The sequence below is a fragment of the Ranitomeya variabilis genome, chromosome 4 (genome assembly GCF_051348905.1).
Source record: "Ranitomeya variabilis isolate aRanVar5 chromosome 4, aRanVar5.hap1, whole genome shotgun sequence".
NCBI classification, from domain to species: domain Eukaryota; kingdom Metazoa; phylum Chordata; class Amphibia; order Anura; family Dendrobatidae; genus Ranitomeya; species Ranitomeya variabilis.
Genome location: NC_135235.1, coordinates 234,532,116 through 234,557,244, shown reverse-complemented (window position 1 = coordinate 234,557,244; position 25,129 = coordinate 234,532,116). Strand labels below are relative to the sequence as shown.

General features: G+C 44.6%; 1 protein-coding gene across 1 annotated transcript; it reads right to left on the bottom strand.

The window, feature by feature from the left end:
- Positions 1 to 18,607: 18,607 nt before the first annotated feature.
- Positions 18,608 to 21,155, bottom strand: LOC143770545 (uncharacterized). The gene is made up of 2 exons (XM_077260247.1): positions 20,436 to 21,155; positions 18,608 to 19,814 (listed from the first exon to the last, which is right to left on the bottom strand). The coding sequence occupies exons 1-2, from the start codon at positions 21,066 to 21,068 to the stop codon at positions 19,611 to 19,613; spliced, it is 837 nt and encodes a 278-aa protein (XP_077116362.1). The 5' UTR covers positions 21,069 to 21,155; the 3' UTR covers positions 18,608 to 19,610.
- Between the last annotated feature and the right edge of the window lie 3,974 nt (positions 21,156 to 25,129).

The window sequence follows — 25,129 nt, the reverse complement described above, 5'->3', positions numbered from 1 at the left end:
CTGGTGGAATTGAACTTGTGACATCATCTTCCCTGTTCACCTGTTCTGATTAGATCTGGGTGTCGCTATATAACCTGGCTTCTCTGTTAGATGCTTGCCGGTCAACAATGTTATCAGAAGCCTCTCTGTGCTTGTTCCTGCTCCCAGACATCTACTAGATAAGTTGGACATTCGTCCATGTTTTGTTTTTGTATTTTGGTTCCAGTTCACAGCTGCAGTTTCGTTACTGTGTCTGGAAAGCTCTTGTTGATCAGGAATTGCCACTCTGGTATTATGAGTTAATGCCAGAGTCCTAAAGTAATTTCTGGATGTGTTTTGTTAGGGTTTTCTACTGACCATGAAAGTATGCTTTCTGTCTTCTGCTATCTAGAAAGCGGACCTCAAATTTGCTAAAACTATTTTCCTGCTGCGTTTGTTGTTTCATCTCATATCACCGCCAATATATGTGGGGGGCTTCTGTCTCCTTTTGGGCATTTCTCTAGAGGTGAGTCAGGTCTTATATTTCCCTCTGCTAGCATTATTTAGTTCTCCGGCCGGCGCTGGGCATATAGGGATAAAAAGTAGGACATGCTACCTGGCTACTTCTAGATGATGCGGTAGGTTTAGTTCATGGTCAGTACAGTTACATCTTCCAAGAGCTTGTTCCTATAGAGGCTTATGCTAGTTCTCTGGCCATGGAGATCATGACAGAGTATACTCGCTCATCACTAATCATGATCATTGTGTTGTTCTTCTACGAGGATCATACAGGGAGTTATGTATAGAAATGGCTTGTCATAACTCTAAGAGAGGGGAGTATTCAGTCTCTGAGTGAAGTCACCACAGGGGGAGTTGCCTTGGTGTTGGGCACGAGATAAGTGAGTGAGACATCAGTCTTCACTAGTCTTTTGTCTAGGGTCTAGCAGCGAGACCCTTCTGTATTGCATCTTGATGTCTGGCCCTTCCCCCGAGCCACCTGGTCTGCCATGATATGAAATGACATAAAGAGCTGTGTTTTTTCAACGTTAATCCCATTTTATTTGTAATTGTACTGTACATACGATACTTGTCTTTGTTTATAATAACCTTTTACCCTTCTGTAAACATTGCCTACCTTTTTGGAGTAAAATATATAAAATTGTTAGCTTTGTTTCTCCTTGCTCTACAACGTAGTACCACGTCCTCTGAAGTGAATTACGCTACTAATTTGGCTTGGCTCTGGACCCGTTATTAACGAAGGAATTGGAGCTGGTGGTCCTGTGCATTTGGAAAACTTTGTAGCGACGGACGGTGTTGATAATTATTGTGCCCGCCTGAGTGGGAGTAGTTATATTGCCATAGCTGCAGCGTGCCCATTAGCCAGTACAAAGTAAGACAGCCTTTCTGGTGACTAATTATCCTAGGTGCAGAACCCTGTCTGACCTGAGGGTAAGGGGGGGGCGTTAGAGAGCTGCAAGTTCCAAACCGGGACAGGGAAGTGGGACATAGATAAATCCCCTTCAGAAAAGAACTGGGTCAACCAAACAACCTCGGTTCATGACATATTAGTGTGAGCGGCGGGGATGATACAGGTATCCTCCCTGGGATTCATGACAGTAACTAATATCTGGAGAGAGGTGATGTCACTGCTGTATAATATAATAGATCTGGAGAGCGGTGATGTCACTGCTGTATAATATAACTGATATCTGGGGAGTGGTGATGTCACTGCTGTATAATATAACTGATATCTGGTGAGCGGTCATGTCACTGCTGTATAATATAACTGATATCTGGGGAGCGGTGATGTCACTGCTGTATTATATAACTGATAGCACCCATAGTCATCCATATAGTATAATGCACAGCCCATAGTCCTCCATATAGTATAATGCACAGCCCATAGTCCTCCATATAGTATAATGCACAGCCCATAGTCCTCCATATAGTATAATGCACAGCCAATTTTCATACATGTAGTAGTATGGTCACTGTGTACTCACTGATTTAATAAAAAATAAATACTCCCCTTCCCTCCACTCTCCCACCACGTGGCATCCTTTTCTGAAGCAGGCAGCTGACTTCAGCATGTAAGTGACGGGAGCGCTAGATGTCACTGCCATGCTCCCCCAGTCATGGGCTCGCCAATGTCAGCTGCTGGCCTCTGACTGTCCGGCAGCATGATTTGCAGTGCACTGACCCAATGGGTCTGTGTGCCACAATACAGTTCATCTGAATGTGGGTCACAGGATGCACATCCAGCTGAAGTATTTGCTGGTGGTGGAGGGCCCCTCACCCGCCGGGCCTGGTCGCAGCGGCGATACTTATGCCCTTGATTTGCAGCAAAAGCGCACATATTACATCTATTTCTGGCACATTTTGTAAAATGTTTCTATTTTAACCACGTTTTCTCATTAACCCCTTCACGATGCGGCCAGTTTACGTTTCCACATATTAGTGTTTTCCTCCCCTTCTTCCCAGAGCCATAACTTTTATATTTTTCTGTCCACATAGACATAGGAGGGCTTGATTTTTGCGAGAGGTGTTGCACTTTTGTATTACATCCAGGGCTATGGAGTCGGAGTCATGGAGTCGGAATTAGTTTTGGTTGGAGTCGGAAGAAATGTACCGACTCCAACTTTTAAAAAAATGTATTAATATTTCATAATTGAACTTTCATATGAATTTTATAAATGTTACTCAAATATATATGTTCTATCAAACTATGAACAACAGGGATAAGCAGTTCTGCTGGAGATAGAGACATTTCTTAAGGTACCTTCACACGAAACGACTTTGTAACGATATCGCTAGCGATCCGTGACGTTGCAGCGTCCTCGCTAGCGATATCGTTTAGTTTGACATGCAGCAGCGATCAGGATCCTGCTGTGATGTCGCTGGTCGCTGAATAAAGTCCAGAACTTTATTTGGTCGTCCGATCGCCGTGTATCGTTGTGTTTGAAAGCAAAAGCAACGATACCAGCGATGTTTTACACTGGTAACCAGGGTAAACATCGGGTTACCAAGCGCAGGGCCGCGCTTAGTAACCCGATGTTTACCCTGGTTACCAGCGTAAAAGTAAAAAAACAAACAGTACATACTCACCTGTGCGTCCCCCAGCGTCTGCTTCCTAACACTTACTGAGCGCCGGCCCTAAAGTGAAAGTGAAAGCACAGCGGTGACGTCACCGCTGTGCTGTTAGGGCCGGAGCTCAGTCAGTGTCAGGAAGCGGACGCCGGGGGACGCGCAGGTGAGCATGTACTGTTTGTTTTTTTTACTTTTACGCTGGTAACCAGGGTAAACATCGGGTTACTAAGCGCGGCCCTGCGCTTAGCAACCCGATGTTTACCCTGGTTACCCGGGGACCTCGGCATCGTTGGTTGCTGGAGAGCGGTCTGTGTGACAGCTCCCCAGCGATCAAACAGCGACGCTGCAGCGATCGGCATCGTTGTCGCTATCGCTGCAGCGTCGCTTCGTGTGAAGGTACCTTTACTTGTGTGTCACAGTTCTCCACTGCCCTTATCTAATCTTATACTTGGTTAACCTCATGCTACCCCAACCCCCCTACTTACAATGTATGAAACTGAAAGTGAAAATGTGTTGCAAATTCTTAGTAGTAAAGCTCCTCCTCTAGACTAGATGTTTACTAGGTGTGTGTCTTCCAAGCATCTCACAGCTGCTACTCAGAAGAGGAAGACTGTAAGATGTATTATCCTTTCAACAAACTTTGCATCAGTTAACTGTGAGTACATGAGGAATAACAGTATTACTGACCACTATATCAGTTGTACGACCTGGCAATAATTTTGTACAATTGTTTTTAGGAAAAACAATTGTCATTTGGATTGTGAATGCAGAATTAAAAACCTGAGAATGTCAAAGAAGCGTCACATTAAATCAGCTGTATTTGAACATTTCACCATCACTCAAGATAGAAAACATTATGTCTGTCAGTGTATGACAAATGATCCAGATGAAAACAAATGCTGTGAAGCCAAGATCAGTGCATATTCAGGCAAAGATAAAAATGCTACTACCAGAGCTTCTAATCTAAAGAGACATTTACAGCGCTTTCATCCAGAAGTACTGAAAGCAGTGGATGAGAAAGACTGCATCCAAACCAATGAACCAGTGCCCAGCTCTTCCAGCCAAACAAAGGATCAGAGAACTTTGCAGCCATCAGTTGCAAGATATTTTGTCAGTGACAAAGTTACTGGGACAATGACAGTAGATACATTTAAAAAACAGATCATAGAGCTTGTTGTAAAGGATAGTGTGCCTATTTCATTATTTTCACAACCAGCTTTTATGTGTCTGAATGGGGAAATGGCCCGCAAGCTTGGTGTTTCTCTGGAGAGAGAGTATTAGAAAATTAGTAATCGAAGAAGCTTTTAAACAAAAGGAAGAACTTAAAAAAACTCTCAAGGGACGCTTTCTGTTTCTTAAAATGGATGCCTGCACATGTCACAGAGTGAACTATTTTGCCATCAATGTCCGATTTGTTTGTGACAAAAATGAAATAGTTACCAAGACATTGGCAGTAAAAGACACTAAAGCTCATCACACAAGTGAGTTTCTCTAGGTCTTGGTGGAAAAGGTTCTGCAAGACTATGAACTTAAAAAAAGAGCAAGTTCTTTCTGTCGTAACTGACAATGCTTCAAATATGATAAATACTATTAAGCTAATGAATGAGAGTAATGATGGAGACCAGCAGCTAGAAGAACATTCTGGGTCCACAGACACAGAAATGTTTGAAATAGAGGAACACAGTATTGTAACTGAGGAGCAAACTGAAGTTGCTTCAGATGAACAGCAACATGATAGTTTAGACGATCTTGTTGAAACTGTGTCAATACTTTCTTTCATTCATCAATCACATGCGCTGTGTTGTGCATACGCTACAGCTGGCTATAAGAGACAGTCTGCAAGAAGGACATGCTGCTGCACTGATTGGCAAGGTGAGAAAATTGGCTACTGTTGCCAGAACCCCTAAAGTTGACTCAATTTTGAAGAGACATGCTGGAAAAGGGGCAATTATTGATCAAGCCACACGATGGGGCAGTACTTACTTAATGATTCAGCGCTTGGTTGAACTGAAAACCTTTCTTGTAGACGTGGCTAACCCTCAACTGACGCTAAATGAAAGTCAGGTGAATCAGGTGGCTGAGCTGGAGAAATTGCTAGAGCACCCATTTACAGTGACTAAAAAATTACAAGCAGAGGACTTAACTCCAGGTATTTTCTTAAAGGAGTGGAAGAACCTGATGTTTCGCCTGTCCCAAAGAGGAGGGTTAATTGCAAGTGGCATTGCTACATCAATGAAACGGAGAGAGGAGCTACTATTACAAAATAACATTCTTTTGGCAGCTGTTTATGTAGAACCAATGCATCGGATTCTTCTAGATGATCAACAGCTAACTAAAGGAAAAGAAGCTCTGTTTGAAATAGCAGTAAGGATGAAAGGGTTGAAGAACAGTCAGGAGGAACAAGAGTTTGGTCGTCCTGCCACATCTTCACCCTCATCAACTGATGAAGAATTTAATTTAGAAAAATATTTGGATCACAAGGACCGTGCAAAGCGTTCCCGCATAGAAGAAGAGTCATCCCCATAAAAGAACACAGCCAGTACATTTCAGCAGAATTTTTAATGTGCACTAAAAGATATTGAGAAATTTGACCGTTCATCAAAAATAACAGTGCAACAAGCGATTCCTCTGTATCCTGACATTGTCAGAGATGTTGCCCGAGTGGTTACTGCTTTGCCACCAACCCAAGTTAGTGTAGAGATGTTGTTCTCTGCTCTCAAAATAATTAGATCAGATTTGAGGGCAACCATGAAGGAGGATCTGACAGAGGCAATACTTTTTCTGAGGACAAATTTATAGATTTCTTCTTATTAACTGCATAACAGTGTTTATTGCATATTTGCTTACAAGAGTTAAGAAAAGTTTATAAAAGTTATTTGCTATATTCTAATTGTATTCTAATAAATATAGTTTTTGCAATAAGTGATCTGATTACTTATATGATGGTGAGAAACTGAATAAGCACGATGTTAATATTTTACAACAGTAAATTTATTGTTACGAATTGGCCATTTATGAAGGAGTCGGAGCCGGAGTCGGAGTCGGAACCTGATAAAATCCAGGAGTCGGAGTCGCAACTGTGGCTTACCGACTCCACAGCCCTGATTACAGCATTCATTTTACCACATAGTGTACTGGAAAATGGGGAAAAAAATCCAAGTGTGATGAAATTGTGAAAAAAAAAAAAAAAAAAAAAATCGCAATTCTGAGATTGTTTTTTAGGAATTGTTTTCACGGTGTACATTTCCTGTACGGCCACATTTCTGAGCTCACATCAATAACTACTCACGTGATTTCCTAACAGACATAGAATTATCTGACCTGACGAGAAATGTTCACTTTTTTTTAGTTTTCTTTTTTATAGATGGGTTGCCCCCACGCGTAGGGCAATGGGGTACTCGGCACCCGGTCCTTCGGTTCAGGGGAATGTCACGGTGGCCCGACCCGGTCTGTGGCCCTTTGAGGGGGTTCCAGTAAAAGAGTTTATATATGGGAAAGGTCTTTAAAGGGGTAGTTCGTGACGCCACCTGTGGTACTCGGTCAGGGTGACAGACGCTGCTTAGGGGTCCGCTGGGGTGATGTTATGGCAGCAAGATGGTATACCTTCCCACAGGTGAAGTGTATCCCCAGGGCTTCCCAGAGTGTAGATGGTGATGGAGGAGGTTGCAAGGCGCAGGAAATAATGAGGACACAAGGTTGCAGTCTCTTTACCTATTACTGAAGGCTTCAGTGTCCACAGTCCAGGGCACCGGATCACAGGGTAAGCAGAGTCCGGCCGGTCTGAAGGCAAATCCAGATTCCCCTTGTCCAGGTGGAATTCAATAGCCTTCCTATGCGCTCAGTAACACAGTAGGTCCCTACTTTCATAAGCTCTAATAAGGTCCTCACTGTTATTACTCCTCTCTGTCCCCCAGATGGTATGGATAGGACAAAACCCGTATGACTGATGGCCTGAGGCTTGTTTATAGGGACCCTAGAGATGCCCTGACCCCCACAAGTTGCCACCATGTCTTCCTAGGTATTAAGGTCGGGCAGTCAACTTGGAATTGATTGTCCTGCCGGTCTCTGGAGGAAGGCTTGGAGACAGTTGCTCCCTCGGTATTCCGGCCACCGGCTTCGCGCCTCAGAAGGAGGCAGCCTTTACAGGGCAGAACTCCTTCTGGTTTCTTCTCTTTTTTTTGCTATGCCTTCATTTCTCACTCACTGTAATACACTTCCTTTCAATGTCTCTTTCTTGGATGCTGCCGCACGTGGGGCAGGCGCAGCTCCGTGGACTCTCATCCTCCTCAGACCGCAGTCTGGATCTGGGTGGAACCCACTCTAGCCAGCTTCTGCCAAATTCCGTCAGGCTCTGACTGTCTAACTTCCTAACCAACCCACCAGTTTTACCTACATGTGAGGAGTGGCCTAGTAGATAGAACCTTTGCTCCCCCTAGTGGACTGGAGTGTGAAGTGTGTTGTGTGTGGCTGTGACACCTGGACAGAGGATCTCCTTTATTGCCTTCAGGTGTAATATTACTCCCCGTGGTGGAAGAATGACATCACTGCAACGACCAGGACTCTGGGGCGCTGCACTCCCCCCCCCCCCCCCCTGTTAAATCCAGCACTCCCGGGCTGGGAAAAGAACACATCAATACATTTTAGCAAAAGACATGCAATATTTTTTAAATGCTTTAAAACAAATTAATATAACAGTGCTTCCCTTTATGGGAGGTGAGAACACTTGAACGTTGCAAACAAGAACATATTTACATTGTGCGCACGACTTTAGTTTAAGGAAATAACAATTATTAATTAACTATGAACGACCATCACCCATACGGGTATACTATCTACTAAGTGCAAGTACAAACGGTGTCTTTCTTTCTTTAAGTGCGAGTACCCTCTAAGGGCATACTATAAAACTTCAAAGTGCAAACTAATATGCTATTCTCACTTCTTCTACATATGCAGGACTATCTGTGTACCCCCACGGGCTCACTGCATCTTTCTTCAGTTTATTCCTATAAAACCTAACATTTACTTTAACTTCAATTTTTTTCAAAGTACATCATTATCTAACATTTTCTATTCCTAGCTACATACTACCATTATGTAAACATTATTGCTATCTAACTATTTAAGGCAACATTTTTCACTTTTAGAAGAAGTGCAACAAGTAAACATTCCCTTTAAGGGTAAACCCAAGTCTCTTCTGAGGTAGTGCAAACAATCAAGATCTAAGTCAATTATCAACTTGTAAAACAACAAGAACTTTCACGATGTCATCAGGAACAGTCTCTTCGAAAAGCTCTTTCTTGTAAAACCAGTAGAGAGCACCTTTAAGAAGGTGCAAACTATTTACAGGAACATTTTGTGATCATGCACAGTCCATGATTCTGCAGTTCTTTGGTATAAAACAACTTGTGCAAAAACTTAGGATCCCGTTAAACAGGGGATCTCTTTAAGGCATTACCCTAGGCAGGTTTTAGCAGCAAAACAAACAGGAAAAGTTTTTAAAGAACTATTTACATTCCTTCTTCAGGGTTTGGAGGTTTATTGGTGTTCTGTGGGTAGTACCGGTGGAGGCAGTCTGGCTGGGTTTCGGCTACCACCAGGTACTATCTGCACTCCGGATAGAGGTCTGTGTACTCACAGTTCTCCTTGCCACTGTGGTCTGAGTGCACTTCGAACACATGGTGACCGGAGCGGGATTCACCTGTTCAGGTGTAGAGTAGTAGGATGATGATATGGTGACCTCTGGCTTATATTTGTAAACGTGAAGGGCATACCACCCCTTGTCTCCCCAATGGCACGTATACCGAACACGGTCACCAGGGTACAGATCCCGGCCTGGGTGTCCCTCGATGAGGTGCGCCTCTACATCCCGTCAATTTACAAATACCTCAAGAGCGAGGCCGGGCTCCTTTATAAAGCCCCAATCCCCTTGCATGCGGAAGGTCACGACTGTGCCGTAATGCTGGGGGCCACAATCCTCCAGACTCGTCTGTCTAGCCTGAGCTTTGGCCTGCAGGCCTCTCTCGCGGTCGGCCTGACGCCTGAGCTCTTTCTTCCTGGCCCACTCCTCCTGCTGCCGGAGTAGCTGCTGACGGTAATCCAGCTGGGAGACGACCTCTAAGCTCCCTCCTTCTGGCTGGGCCTCCCCAGGAAACACGATCAAGTCGGTGGTAGCACGGGTCCACTTGAATGTCACCCACTCTCCCTGGACCATTTGCTTGGTGGGCTGCAGTGGAATGTCGGAGGTTTTTAAGGTCTCCCAGGGCCTCTCGCATTCGATGCAGCTACACACCCGGCCTGGTGGTGGTGGTGGGGGCGAGTCTACGGCCACTAGCAGGGACTCCTCGGCTACCGGGCAGGGTCGATGTCTTTACCTGCCTCCGCGGAATCTCCGGTGCCAGTCTCCTCCTCTGCAGGCTTGGGTTCTGGCGGTGCTGCTGCTCCTCGCGGCCGGTGGCCGCACGATGGCACAGGCTCTGGAACTGCCGGCACAACTCTTCCAATTCTGCTCCCAGGATTTCCAAGTTCCTGCAACCTGGCAGGGTCTTGCTCGGTTCCCATTGGCTGGGACGGTTGTGGGTTTTCTCCCCCTCTTCCGGGCGATCTCCACTCGCCATGCTGCCACCCAGGTTCTGACTAATGTTGTCTAGTCGTTCTTGCTTCTCCTTCTCCGGAGGGCGGTTCCTTCTTCTTCCACCATCCCAGACCAGGAGGCGGACCTTTCTCGTTGACGGGCATATCTCCCAGACATAGTAGTATCTGTGAGGGGCTGGCTCCACTTTCGCGCCGTTCTTCCAAGCTACTCCCACGATGACACGCCCCACTCTTCCTGCACGCCACATGGTGCTGTAATGGCGGCGGTTTTGGCGGGAATTTTTGGCGGCAAATGGCAGTACACAATTAGACAAATCACACTTCCAACACAGTTCTTAGGCGCACATGACCCGATTCTTCAGGCTTAAGTAGATCCTGTTCATGACGCCAAGATGGATCACCCCCACGCGTAAGGCAATGGGGTACTCGGCACCAGGTCCTTCGGTTCAGGGGAATGTCACGGTGGCCCGACCCGGTCTGTGGCCCTTTGAGGGGGTTCCAGTAAAAGAGTTTATATATGGTAAAGGTCTTTAAAGGGGTAGTTCGTGACGCCACCTGTGGTACTCGGTCAGGGTGACAGACGCTGCTTAGGGGTCCGCTGGGGTGATGTTATGGCAGCAAGATGGTATACCTTCCCACAGGTGAAGTGTATCCCCAGGGCTTCCCAGAGTGAAGATGATGATGGTGGATGATGTAAGGCGCAGGAAATAACGAGGACACAAGGTTCAGTCTCTTTACCTTTTACTGAAGGCTTCAGTGTCCACAGTCCAGGGCACCGGATCACAGGGTAAGCAGAGTCCGGACGGTCTGAAGGCAAATCCAGAGTCCACTTGTCCAGATGGAATTCAGTAGCCTTCCTATGAGCTCAGTAACACAGTAGGTCCCTACTTGCATAAGCTCTAATAAGGTCCTCACTGTTATTACTCCTCTCTGTCCCGCAGATGGTATGGATAGGACAAAACCTGTATGACTGGTGGCCTGAGGCTTGTTTATAGGGACCCTAGAGATGCCCCGACCCCCACAAGTTGCCACCGTGTCTTCCTAGGTATTAAGGTCGGGCAGCTAACTTGGAATTGACTGTCCTGCCAGTCTCTGGAGCAAGGCTTGGAGACAGTTGCTCCCTCTGTATTCCGGCCACCGGCTTCGCGCCTCAGAAGGAGGCAGCCTTTACAGGGCAGAACTCCTTCTGGTGTTTTCTCCTTGTGCTATGACTTCGTTTCTCACTCACTGCAATACACTTCCTTTCAATGTCTCTTTCTTTGGATGCTGCCACACGTGGGGCTCTGACTGCCTAACTTCCTAACCAACCCACCAGTTTTACCTATATGTGAGGAGTGGCCTAGTAGATAGAAACTTTGCTCCCCCTGGTGGACTGGAGTGTGAAGTGTGTTGTGTGTGGCTGTGATACCTGGACAGAGGATCTCCTTTATTGCCTTCAGACGTAATATTACTCCCCCTGGTGGAAGAATGACATTACTGCAACGACCAGGACTCTGGGGCGCTGCACTTACATTTTTGCTATTTTTGTTTTTTCCCCTCTTCTTTCTTCCAAGATCCACTTTTTTTTTTGTCTTCATAGTCGTATAGGGGCCTCGTTTCTTGTGGGACAAATTGCAGTTGTGAATGACATCATTTACTTTGCCATATAATGCAATAATAATCCGGTTAAAAGAAAAAAAAATAAAAATTCCAAGTGTGGTGAATGGTGAAATTTTTTTTTTTTTTTTTTACAAAATTCCACTATTGTTGTTTGGGGAATATTAAAAGCGTACAAAAAAAAAGTTGTAAAAAGATTCTTCTTGGTATGTGTTTTTAATATGGCAAAAAGTAGGTGTCATAATAGGGGCGTGTAGACTTTTCATATACATGCACAATGGATCTCAAAAGTTTTCATACCCCTGTTATAGTGTAAAAAAAAATGTATAAATATGGGCATATAATGTATTAAAAATAAATCTCATTGCCTCAATAAAATAATGCAACATATTTCGTAAATCGAAAACAGCTTTGAGAAAATGCTGAAAATAAAATACAATTAAAAAAATTTATATAAAAATACCTTTGCAACATCTGACTGAACTCTATCTGATCTTCATATAATTAAACTTTATGATAGTAGAAGTAGTACTGGTGGTGGAGAGTGTACTGGTATTGAAGGTCCTACTGGTGGTGCAGGATGTACTGGTGATGGAGCAGGTACTGGTGGAGGTCCTTCTACTATTGATGAGTAGGGTGGAGGCAGTGATGTAACAACCGCGGTCGCAGGGGTCGCAGCTGCAACCGGGCCCGGAGTGCTAGGGGCCCGCCCAGTCCAGCAAACAAGTAGCACTTGCCGGGAAACTCAGCAGACAAGTCACACACCCTGCTGTCCATGCCCACAACGGCCAGCTTCTCCACTTCCAGCGGTGTGAGGCGAGTGGGCGTATCCGTGAGCGGGCGTGTCCGTGAAGGACATGTGACCTAGCGTGTCACTGAAGCTGGACAGAGAGGATGGAGGGGAAACAACAAACCTGAGGAGCCTGCAGCAGCTGTCACAGAGTCCGGGTGAGGCGCGAAGGCAGCAGCTGGTGAGTCAAGTGCAGTCGCGGCTGCAAAGTGCTGATGTGCGGCCAATGTGCTGCTTACACCTGTCATACACACACACCTGCTCTGTGCGCACAGGACCTTTGATAAGGTCACAGGAGGGGAAGAGTCAAGGGTCACATGATCAGTGGCCTCAGTGTATGCAGGACTCTAGTGATGGGCAGTCCGGCTCTTTTTGGTGATCCGGCTCTCATGGCTCCGCTCACCAAAAAGAGCCGGCTCTTTCGGCTCACGAATCGGCTCTTTTTGGATCCCTATTGACTATGTGTTCAGGCGTCAGAAACTCCACCCACCTGCCGCAGAAACTCCGCCCACTTCTTAACAACCAATTAAATTGAAGAGTGGGTGGGGTTTTGCTCAGGTGGACGGAGTTACGCCTCCCGAAGTCCGAGTGCCAGTGAGAGCCATTCAGGAATTTTAGTGGCTCTCACTGGTGTACCGGCTCCCATCGTTCACAGCAGGGAGCCGGCTCTTTGTGTCGGCTCGTTCGTGAACGACACATCACTACAGGACTCTGCTGTGCTGATTGTCATGGTGCTGAATGAGGGTAAGCGTATGTGTGGGGTCAGGAGGGGTTTACAGTGTGGATGTAGCAGAGCCGTGTGTGCACAAGGTGTACAGAGCGGAGCCGTGTATGTGTGTAGTGGAGCAATGTGTACGAGGTGTACAAAGCTGAGCCGAGTGTGAAAGAGGTGAGCGGAGTCGTGTATGTATGGGGTGTATGGAGTGGTGCTGCATGTTTACGAGGTGTATGGAGCGAGGCCGCTTGTGTGTGGAGCGGAACCGCGTGTGTATGGAGTGTACGAAGCGGAGCCGCTTGTGTATGGAGTGTACGGAGCGGAGCCGCGTGTGTATGGGGTGTACGGAGCGGAGTCGTGTGTGTATGGGGTGTACGGAGTGGAGTCGTGTGTGTATGGGGTGTACGGAGCAGAGCTGTGTGTGTGTGAGGTGTACGGAGTGGATCCACATGTGTATGAGGTGTACGGAGCAGAGCCGCGTGTGTACAAGGTGTACGGAGCAGAGCCGTGTGTGTATGGGGTTCACGGAGCGAAGCCGCGTGTGTACGGGCTGTAAATTTCTGAGTCGGGAAGAATGGTACACGGCTGTGGGCAGAGCCCAGCATGTGCACTGTGGGGGAGTATTGGGTGTACTCGCCAGCGTCAGAATGTGCAGTGCGTATGCTCCGGAGCCGACCAGTACACCCAATACACCCCCACACTGCACAGGTCCGGAAAAGACACACTGCAACGTCATACCAGGAAGAAACAGCACACAGATTTCAAACGCCGGGAGTGCGCTTGGAATTAGAGCAAGGAAGGACATGAACGCCTTTTATAACTAACATGTCCCTATACTAATTAAGACATCGCCCTAATTAGTATAGGGACATGTTAGTTATAAAATCATTTTTCTCAGCGATTACAGGGCAGTATTAGGTCAGACTATACAACAAAGCAACAAAACTATAGTGTGCGAAATGAATAGGGAAAATGTGAATTTCGGTGGGAAATATTTTGGCGCGGGGGGCCCCATTTGAAAGTTCGCATCGGGGCCCCTCACTTTATAGTTACGCCACTGGGTGGAGGCAATTTTCTGGAGGACTGGTCATGTCTAGAATTATTGTAGGCGGCATTGAGATACAGTTGTGCTCAGAAGTTTACAAACCCTGGCAGAATTTTTGCTTTCTTGGCCTTTTTATTTTTTTCAGAGAATATGAATGATAACACCAAAATTTTTTCTCCACTCATGGTTAGTGGTTGGATGAAGCCATTTATTGTCAGACTACTGTGTTTTCTCCTTATAAAATCATAATGACTACTCAAAACATCCAAATGACCCTGATCAAAAGTTCACATACCCCATTTCTTAATATCGTGTGTTTCCTCCTCTAACATCAATGACAGCTTGAAGTCTTTTGTGGTAGTTGTAACATAGTAACATAGTTATTAAGGTTGAAGGAAGACTTTAAGTCCATCTAGTTCACCCCATAGCCTAACCTAACATGCCCTAACATGTTGATCCAAAGGAAGGCAAAAAAACCCATGTGGCAAAGAGTAAGCTCCACATTGAGGAAAAAAATTCCTTCCCGACTCCACATACAGCAATCAGACTAGTTCCCTGGATCAACGCCTTATCAAGGAATCTAGTGTATATACCCTGTAATATTATACTTTTCCAGGAAGGTATCCAGTCCCCTCTTTTCCAAACTAAATAGCCCCAAGTGTAATAACCTATCTTGGTATTGCAGACCCCCCAGTCCTCTAATACCCTTGGTCGCTCTTCTCTGCACCCGCTCCAGTTCAGCTATGTCTTTCTTATACACCGGAGACCAGAACTGTGCACAGTATTCTAAGTGTGGTCGAACTAGTGACTTGTATAGAGGTAAAATTATGTTCTCCTCATGAGCATCTATGCCTCTTTTAATGCATCCCATTATTTTATTGCCTTTGTAGCAGCTGCCTGACACTGGCCACTGAATATGAGTTTGTCATCCACCCATACACCCAGGTCTTTTTCATTGACGGTTTTGCCCAGAGTATTAGAATTAAGCACAAAGTTATACATCTTATTACTTCTACCCAAGTGCATGACCTTACATTTATCCCCATTAAAGCTCATTTGCCATTTATCAGCCAAAGCTTCTAGTTTACATCAATCATCCTGTAATATAAAATTGTCCTCCTCTGTATTGATTACCCTGCAGAGTTTAGTGTCATCTGCAAATATTGAAATTCTGCTCTGTATGCCCCCTACAAGGTCATTAATAAATATGTTAAAAAGAAGAGGGCCCAATACTGACCCCTGTGGTACCCCACTGCTAACCGCGACCCAGTCCGAGTGTGCTCCATTAATAACCACCCTTTGTTTCCTATCCCTGAGCCAGCTCTTAACCCACTTACACATATTTGCCCCTATCCCCATTATTCTTATTTTATGTATCAACCTTTTGTGTGGCACCGTATCAAAAGCTTTTGAAAAGTCCATATACACTACATCTACTGGGTTCCCTTGGTCCAGTCCGGAACTTACCTCTTCATAGAAATTGATCAGATTAGTCTGACATGAACGGTCCCTAGTAAACCCATGCTGATACTGGGTCATGAGGTTATTCCTCTTCAGATACTCCAGCATAGCATCCCTTAGAATGCCCTCCAGGATTTTACCCACAGTAGAGGATAAGCTTACTGGCTTATAATTACTGAGTTCAGTTTTTGTCTCCTTTTTGAATATTGGCACCACATTTGCTATACACCAGTCCTGTGGTACAGACCCTGTTATTATGGTGTTTTTAAAGATTACAAATAATTTAATGGTCTATCAATGACTGTACTTAGTTCCTGCAGTACTCGGGGGTGTATCCCATCCGGGCCCGGAGATTTGTCAATTTTAGTGATTTTTAGACGCCGCCGTACTTCCTGCTGGGTTAAGCAGGTGACATTTAATGGGGATTTTTTGTTATCACTGATCATATTGTCTGCCATGGAATTTTCTTGTGTAAATGTTGATGAAAAAAAGTCATTTAGCATATTGGCTTTTTCCTCATCCTCATCCACCATTTCACGCAGACTATTTTTAAGGGGGCTAACACTATCATTTTTTAGTTTCTTACTATTTATGTAGTTAAAGAATATTTTGGGATTATTTTTACTTTTTCTGGCAATGAGTCACTATGTCTCACTCGCTAAGGGAGAAGATTTAAAGAGATTTTTTTTTCTTTAGCACCAACCCTAAAGCTGAATGCACTTCAAAAGGTTCTTTATGTTCTCAGATGGTAAAGCTGCCCACTGTTCTTGGCAAAAAGCCTCCGGTTCCTGTAAATTTCTGGCTGTCTTGTATGACCTGCGCGCTTGAGATCTCCCCAGAGTGGCTCTATGATATTAAGGTCAGGAGACTGAGATGGGATGGCCACTCGAGAACCTTCACTTTGTTCTGCTGTAGCCAATGACAGGTCGACTTGGCCTTGTGTTTTCGATCATTTTCATGTTGGAATGTCCAAGTACGTCCCATGAGCAGCGTCCGGGCTGATGAGTGCAAGTGTGCCTCCAGTATTTGCTGATAACGTACTGCATTCATCTTTCCTTCAACTTTGACCAAGCTTCATGTGCCTTTGTAGCTCACACATCCCCAAAACATCAGTGAACCACCTCCGTGCTTTACAGTAGGAATGGTGTTCCTTTCATCGTAGGCCTTGTTGACCTCTCTCTCCAAATATAACATTTATAGTTGTGGCCAGAAAGTTCAATTTTGGTCTCATCACTCCAAATGATCTTGTTCCAGAAGTGTTGAGGCTTGTCTCTGTGCTGTTTTGCGTATTGTAGGTGAGATACTTTGTGGCATTTTGTGCAGTAATGGCTTTCTTCTGGAGGTACGACCATGCAGCCCATTTTTCTTCAAGTGCCCCCTTATTGTGCATCTTGAAACAGCCACACCGCTAGTTTTCAGAGAGTCCTGTATTTCAGCTGATGTTATTTGTAGGTTTTTCTTTGCATGCCGAACAATTTTCCTGGCAGTTGTGGACGACATTTTTGTTGGTCTACCTGACCGTGGTTTTGTTTGTACAGGGCCCTGATTTTCCATTTGTTAATCACAGTGTGAATGCTGCTGACTGGCATTATCAATTCCTTGGATATCTTTTTGTATCCCTTTCCTGTTTTATACAGTTCAACTACCTTTTCCCGTAGATCCGCTGACAATTCTTTTGCTTTCCCCATGACTCACAATCCAGAAACGTCAGTGGCTGGATGAAAGATGCCAGATTCTGTCTGGATCCCAGAATCTCACTCAGCTTTTATGCACACACTGATTTCAAACAAACAGGTCACAGGTGAGGATATTACCTTTAGTAGCCATTCACACCCATTTGTGTCAACTTCTGTGCATGTTATCAGGCCAATATCACCAGGGTATGCAAACTTTTGATCAGGGTCATTTGGATGTTTTGGGTTGTCATTATGATTTAAAAAGAGGAAACTCAGTAGTTTGACAATAAATGGCTTCACCCAACCACTAACCATGAGTAGAGAAAAAGTTTTGGTGTTATCATTCATATTCTCTGAAAAAAAGCCAAGAAAGCAAAAATTCTGCCGGGGTATGTAAACTTTTGAGCACAACTGTACTGGTTGGAGTATTATTCATATTATCCTTGTTGGATGGATGTAAATAATCCTTGTGAAAGAACACCTTCTAGATATAATATATTTCATACTATTGGGTGTTTAGCACCAGGTCCTCATATGATGGTGGTGGAGGTCCTACTGGTGGTGGCGGATGTACTTGTAGTGGAGATTTTACTGGTGGTGGAAGATGTACTGATAGTGGAGGCACTACTGGTGGTGGAGTATATACTGGTAAGGTCCTTCAGGTGGTGTAGTATGTACTGGTGAGGTCCTTCTACTATGGATGAGTACAATGGAGGCAGTTCAGAGTAATCTGGAGGACTGGTCATGTCTAGAATGATTGTGGGTGGCACTGAGATACTGGTTGGAGTCTTACTCCCATGATCTTAGTTGGATGAAGGTAAATAATCCCTGTAAATGGCCACATTGTAGATATAATATATCTCATACTGTTGGACAGATTACACCAGGTCCTAAGAAGGTGGTGATGAACCTTCTGCTTCTAACATTCTCCTGGAGATCCCCCTATACGGCTGCGGCTCCTTCCTTCTCTGAGTGCAGAGATCTTCCTCCTTCATGCCTCAGGCTGGGGTAACATTGCATCGTGTGTCACACCCATTAGGTGGCTTTTGTATCACTGTGTGAAGAATGTCACTCCCAACTATTTAAAGGGGAAGAAGACAATTTCTGTCACCCCGCCCTTCTTTTTAAGTGGCTGATAAGTATAAATAATTATTGCATTGTTCTAAAACCAGCGCCAAACCTATTCATGGTTGTGTCTGGTGTTTCAGCTCAGCCCCATTGAAGTGAATGTGACGGAACTGCAGTACCACATACAACCTACAGATGGAATGGCGCTGTTTGTTGAAGAAAGCAGCCATGTTTTCTACTGTTGGACAACCTTTCTAACAATGTTGCTTCACTGAGAGAGTAAATAATAGGATCAGCAATGAGAATAGGTATGATGGACATAACTGCCCCAGCATTGGATGACTGGTGGAGATTCTCTGATCTCTTACCGGATATCAGCTCCATGGAAGAAGAGGATAAAGAAAGCGCTGTGGAAGCGTCAGGAAAAAAAACTATTTTTACCTTTGTACTGCTAGAAAAAAAAAAGAAAAATCATATTATTTTAGAGAAGGTGAGCTCGGTGAGCTTAGCGTTTATGCAGGCTGATTGAACGCCCCTTTCTGGTAACGTATGGCTTCACAAGGCTTCAGGGGTGCGGGTTATAGAATAAGAGGAACAAATCTATTACATTTTATCTTTTTAATCCCAAAAGTAGGCAGTGTTAATAAAAATATACAAAAGATATTACAAAAGGGGACAAAACAATACAGTATATACAGTCACAGAAATAAAAGGTATAATAAAGTAATAAGTAATAATAAAGTAATAAGTAATAATAAAGTAATATAATAAGTACTAAACCTGATGCAACAGGAATGGTGCAGAGTTTTGATGGAGGGGATGTTTCAGATTAGAAAATGGAGCAATCGTACCTCGAACTATATCTCCCAGTACTGAATAATGATTATAATTCAGAATCCTTTTTTATTAGATAACAATATTCCCACAACCTCTAATTGGTGAGCTTAGATGTGGCAGATCAATGGGATGCGGATAGGTCCCCAAAATTATGGTATCCCCAGTGTTAATTATATCTGCTCCTATGAAGGTCCCAGGTGGGAGATATCAATGCCATATCTCCCACCATGATTTTAGCTTTCTACAGATCGGAGACATGGCATATCCAACTTTGTCCATCTGACTGATAATAAGTAGGGGCTGATGAGCAGACCGCACTGTGATGGAAGTAACTGCGTTGTGTCCGCCACTTTGTCTCAACTCTGAAAATATGTCTCTCATAACTAAAAGACCTATGCCTGTCCCAAAAAAACAATATTTATAACTGGAATCTGACTACAAAGAGTCTAATTGTAGTTCTCTTGAAGACAGGAAGCGTCATCTCCGAAGGCCACACATTTGTCACCTCCCAGCCTCTTGTATACACCGAGTCCTGACTTTGTGTCTGCTCTCCAGCAGATAACCCACTTCAATTACCTGTTCACAGCAGGGGGGCGTCACTGACCAGAAGTTGGAATTAAGTGTTAGCTTTTTTCCCCATCAAGTTATGATAAATCCATACTTCAGTGCTCAATATGAGGACGATGTCCCCTCCCAAGAGATGATTTAAATATAGGTCCCAATTTACCATTACATCTATAACAGTCTTATTCCCATGTTCTCTGTGTTTGTAATATTGAAACCGACTTAACAACAAGAAACATCCTCAGAAATGAACATGGACGATTGGGAAGATCCAGAAGATGATGCGCTCTGCTTGCCGACCAAGATGGGAACCATAATGCAACACAACATTGTATACAGGAAGATACTAAAGGTCATTGCAAGTATGTTCAGCAAGACAGCTAAACCGGAATATTTCCTTGCTGTGATGATATCTCCTTTGCGGATCTATGAGAGATAAATGTTTGTTTTTTTACAAACACATAATAGAGATATTTTATTCATCAGTAAGGGTAGATAAATGGATGAGAGATAGAAAGCGCTAAAGACAATTGACTAATGTACAGCAAGACTGTGGAGTCCTGACAGATAGATAAATAGATAGATAGATAGATTGATAGATAGATAGATAGATAGATAGATAGATAGATAATAGGTAGATGATAGATAGATAATAGGTAGATGATAGATAGATGATAGATAGACAGACAGACAGACAGATAGATAGATAGATAGATAGATAGATAATAGGCAGATGATAGATAATAAATAGATAGATAATAGATAGATAATAGACAGGTGATAGATAATAGACAGATGATAGATAGATAATACATATATAATAGATAGATAAATAGATATATAATAGAAAATAGATAGGTAGATAGATAATACATAGAAAGATAATTGGTAGATAGATAATAAGTAGAAAGATAATAGACAGATAATAGATAGATAATAAATAGATGATGGATAGATAATAGACAGATAATGGGAAGATAATAGATAAAAATTATATTTATTTTGCTCTCTGAGTTTATTTCCACATTTTCCCTATATACAACTTACCATCAGAGACAGCACCAAAGGAACAATTCCACACAGCGGGCAGAGGATGAAGTTAATCACTGAGCAGGTCATGCTGCTGCGCTGTCCAGGCTGAAATGATACATTGCTGCCTTGCTGAGTGGAATCTCCAGCATTTGGTGGTGGAGATCTTACTTGTTGGCCTGAATCTCCAAGATAGGATGGTGGAGTTTCTACTCGTGGTGGATAATCTACTGGTGGTGGAGAATCTACTAGTGGTCGAGGTCCTACTGATGGTGGAAGATAAACTGGTGGTCTAGGTCCTACTGGTAGTGGAGGATGTACTGGTGGTTGAAGTCCTTCTGGTGGTGGAGGTCCTAATTGTGAAGGAGGATCTTCTATTGAGTACGGTGGAGGCAGTTCACAATAATCTGGAGGACTGGTCATGTCTAGAATTACTGTGGGTGGCACAGATACACTGGTTGGAGTATTCATCCCATGATCCTGGTTAGATGGAGGTAAATAATTCCTGTGCAAGGCAACGTTGTAGATGTAATATATTTCATACTGCTCGACCGTTGGCACTAGGTCCTCATACGATGGTGGTGGGGATGAACCATCTACTTCTGACATTCTCCTGGAGAACCCCCTATACGGCTGCTGCTCCTTCCTCATTTGTGAGCAGAGATCTTGTCATTCATGCCTCAAGCAAAGGCTATATTGCACTGTATGTCACACCCATTAGGTGACTATTGTATCACTCAACTATTTAAAGGGGAAGAAGACAATTTCTGTCAACTCAAAAATAATTTTAAAGACTTCTTCTGGAGCAGAAATATATTGCTGCATTGTTCCAGAAACAGCGCCATACCTGTCAATTGGTTTTGTCTGGTATTACAGCTGAACTGCAGCACCACATTGAACTTAATAAGGTGTTGGTGGTATTGGTAGAAGAAAACTGACCATGTTTTTATGATACTGGACAATTGTTTTATTGACGTAAGGAGAAGATGTGTTGGTGACTTATGCGGACACTTCTCTAAGGCTACGTTCACATTTGCGTTGTGCGCCGCTGCGTCGGCGACGCAACGCACAATGCAAACAAAAATGCAACAAAACGCACGCTAAAACGCTGCATTTTGCGACGCATGTGTCCTTTTTCGCCGAAAGTTGGACGCAAAAAAAATGCAACTTGCTGCGTTCTCTGCGCCCAAAAAAACGCATGCGTCGCACAACGCAGCACAACGCATGTCCATGCGCCCCCATGTTAAATATAGGGGCGCATGACGCATGCGGCGACGCTGCGGCGCCCGACGCTGCAGCGCCGAATGCTAATGTGAACGTAGACTTATAGTGGAAACCATTGAAAACATGTATGGCACAACTCTGCTCTCTGAGCTTAGATGTCTGTCTGGGGTTTTGTCAGACCCCTTTACAGTGCCTCTAAATAGTTTATTTTGTACAGATTTCCTCATTGTACTTATCTTCTACTGCAGTATTCATACTGAATGCTTTCTCTCAGACTGCTCCAATCAGTAGAAGTAGAGAAAACAACCATAATCAAAAGATGAGGTTGGTGCTGTTTCTGGGATGAAAAAAAGTCGATAGGCAGTGTCACGGGGTCCTTGTCCGATACCACACAATTAACAGAGCGAGGGAAGTGTGAACAATCCCAAGACCGTTATTATAGGCAAAACTAAAAGGTCCATAAACAATCCACCACACTGAGGATACAATAGTCCAGAACACTAATGCAGTTCAGTAACAAGATAAAATGCTTCCCTTTCTCTCTGACATGCCGTGTTCACACCATCCTCACCACACGGGAACTGACTTCCCAACTCCTGTCCTCCCCAGCCCCCTCCTCATGTTCCGGGGTAGTCAGACAGGTTGGGGTGGTTTTTAGGCCTCCCAGACCTGACAAAGGTGCCTCAGGGATTAAGGCACTACAGGGGGTCATCAAGAGGCATAGATACAGTCAGGCTGCAGACAGTAAAGGTACCTTCACATTAAGCGACGCTGCAGCGATACAGACAACGATGCCGATCGCTGCAGCGTTGCTGTTTGATCGCTGGAGAGCTGTCACACAGACCGCTCTCCAGCGACCAACGATGCCGAGGTCCCCGGGTAACCAGGGTAAACATCGGGTTACTAAGCGCAGGGCCGCGCTTAGTAACCCGATGTTTACCCTGGTTACCAGCGTAAAATGTAAAAAAAACAAACAGTACATACTTACATTCGCGTCCCCCGGCGTCCGCTTCCTGCACTGACTGAGCGCCGGCCCTAACAGCAGAGCGGTGACGTCACCGCTGTGCTGTACTTTCACTTTCACTTTACGGCGCTCAGTCAGTGTGGGAAGCGGACGCCGGGGGACACGAAGGTGAGTATGTACTGTTTGTTTTTTTTACATTTTACGCTGGTAACCAGGGTAAACATCGGGTTACTAAGCGCGGCCCTGCGCTTAGTAACCCGATGTTTACCCTGGTTACCAGTGTAAAACATCGCTGGTATCGTTGCTTTTGGTGTCAAACACGACGATACACGCCGGTCTGACGACCAAATAAAGTTCTGAACTTTGTTCAACGACCAGCGATATCACAGCAGGATCCTGATCGCTGCTGCGTGTCAAACTAAACGATATCGCTATCCAGGACGCTGCAACGTCACGGATCGCTAGCGATATCGTTTAGTGTGAAGGTACCTTTAGTGAGCTAATCCAATTATCAAATATAGCTTGGAGGGGTTTCCAAATATTAAAACATATCCTTTAATCAATTATTAAAATGACAAATATCATAAACAAACCAAATAAAGTGCTCGTGCAAACCAGTGCTCATTAAAAAATGGTTTTGTCTCACCACTGTTAACGGACAGAAGATCCCGGCCTCCTTCCAGAAGTACCTCACCGAGAAATGGATCCACACATACAAAGAAAAAGGGGACTATATATCGGGAGAGACACATAAGCGGTATGTAATGATTTCCTAGACTCCCTGTCGTGCCCCAGTATTTCTCCTGTCCTAACAAGGACAAGCCCCAAGTGGACCCTATAGTGATACCTCCAATGATATGGGGCTAAATACTCCCTACAAGTTTTCTTCCCCAATGGTGGGGATTCATCAGGGGAGTTAATATAAAGATTTGGGAAGTATGAAAAAACTAATCCTGCCCATAAGTCAAAAAAGGCCCTGCAGTGGCAAGGTGCCAGGTAAGATAAAGTGACTGCCCATGTCACTGTCAAGATGAGTCCCGGGACTCATCTTGACAGTGACATGGGCAGTCACTCTCTCTTAGTTTTTTCATATTTCCTTGTTAGGACAGGAGCAATACTGGGGCACGACAGGGAGTCTAGGAAATCATTACATACCGCTTATGTCTCTCTCCCCATATATAGTGCCACAACCTGGCACTCCGCCTCCTAGTCACAGGTGTTTTAATCGCAACAGGTCCATTACCCCTCCACAGAGAGAAAGAGTGTTAGCCTAAGAAGAGGTTTCACAAGTACCCATTCACATGGAGACGTTTATTCTCAGCGAGGAAAGGAAAGCGTAGGACCTGGTATACGAGAGATGCCCTAAAGTGGCTACCAGGTACACATAAAATTGGCCATTTTTATGCGCTAAACGCTCTCATTTTTCATATTTCTAGTGCAGTAATGCAGTTCAGTTTTCATGTTTCATGTTTGCATGTTTCAGCGCTGCAGTGTGCTGCCTTATTTACTTGACTGTATATGAGTTGGTGACTCTAGGTTCAGCACCTGTTCACACTTAGTCTATGTTTGGATGTGACGGTCAGTTTTTTTAAAAAACCTGGTATGACCATAATGCCAGGACCCAGGAATTTATGGAAGGACAACAAGTGCTCATGATTACTGCTTCCCCTGCTAACAAGCTTCAAGCAGTGTGGGAAGGCCCTTATCAGGTTGTCAAGAAAATTAATGACACTAAGTTATTTCCCTGGAGTCTAGTGGTTGACGACAGAAAACTGTCCACATTAACATGCTGAAAGACTACCACGACTGATCTCTGCCTGTTCTAGCCGTCTGCCACCCCCCTAGTGATACCGCCGATGATGAGTATCTCCCCAATCTTCTCCAGGTCGCCCAAGCGGGAGGATCACTGGAACAAGTGCCCCTGGGCTCCCATTTATCGGATATACAAAAGGACGATATTTTCGCCGTACTAAGGCCGAGGGCTGCTGCTTTCTCCTCAAAGCCGGGGAAGACTACTCTCACCAACCACCATGTGGAAACCCCGGGACAACGCCCCATCCAGCAGGCTGCCTACCGGGTTCCAGAGGCCGTTCAAGGTATGATAAAGAACGAACTGGAGGAGATTAAACGAGTGGGAGTTGTTCAGCCATCTCACAGTTCTTGGGCCTCTCCTGTCGTCCTGGTCCCGAAGAAGGATGGTACAACACGATTCTGCATTGATTACAGACGATTAAATGATGCCACCAAGAGTGATGCTTACCCCGTGCCCAGGATTGATGATCTATTGGATCGTCTGGCCAGTGCCCAATTTGTGACCACGTTAGACTTGAGCAAGGGGTACTGGCAGATACCCCTAACGGAGGACGCTCGGGAGCGCTTGGCCTTCATTACTCCATTTGGGCTTTTTCAGTTCCTGGGAATGCCCTTTGGGATGAAAAATGCCCCCGCTACTTTCCAGAGACTGGTAGATTAACTGTTACAACAATGTCAGGACTTTGCCTGTGCTTACTTAGATGACATTGCC

Bases quoted from the DNA above. Each gene is read 5' to 3' on its own strand.
- LOC143770545 (XM_077260247.1), bottom strand. From the start codon at position 21,068: ATGAGGAAGGAGCAGCAGCCGTATAGGGGGTTCTCCAGGAGAATGTCA. The intron at 19,815-20,435 runs GTAAGTTGTATA...TATCTCTCATAG, and splicing joins CTTTGGTGCTGTCTCTGATG to ATCCGCAAAGGAGATATCAT.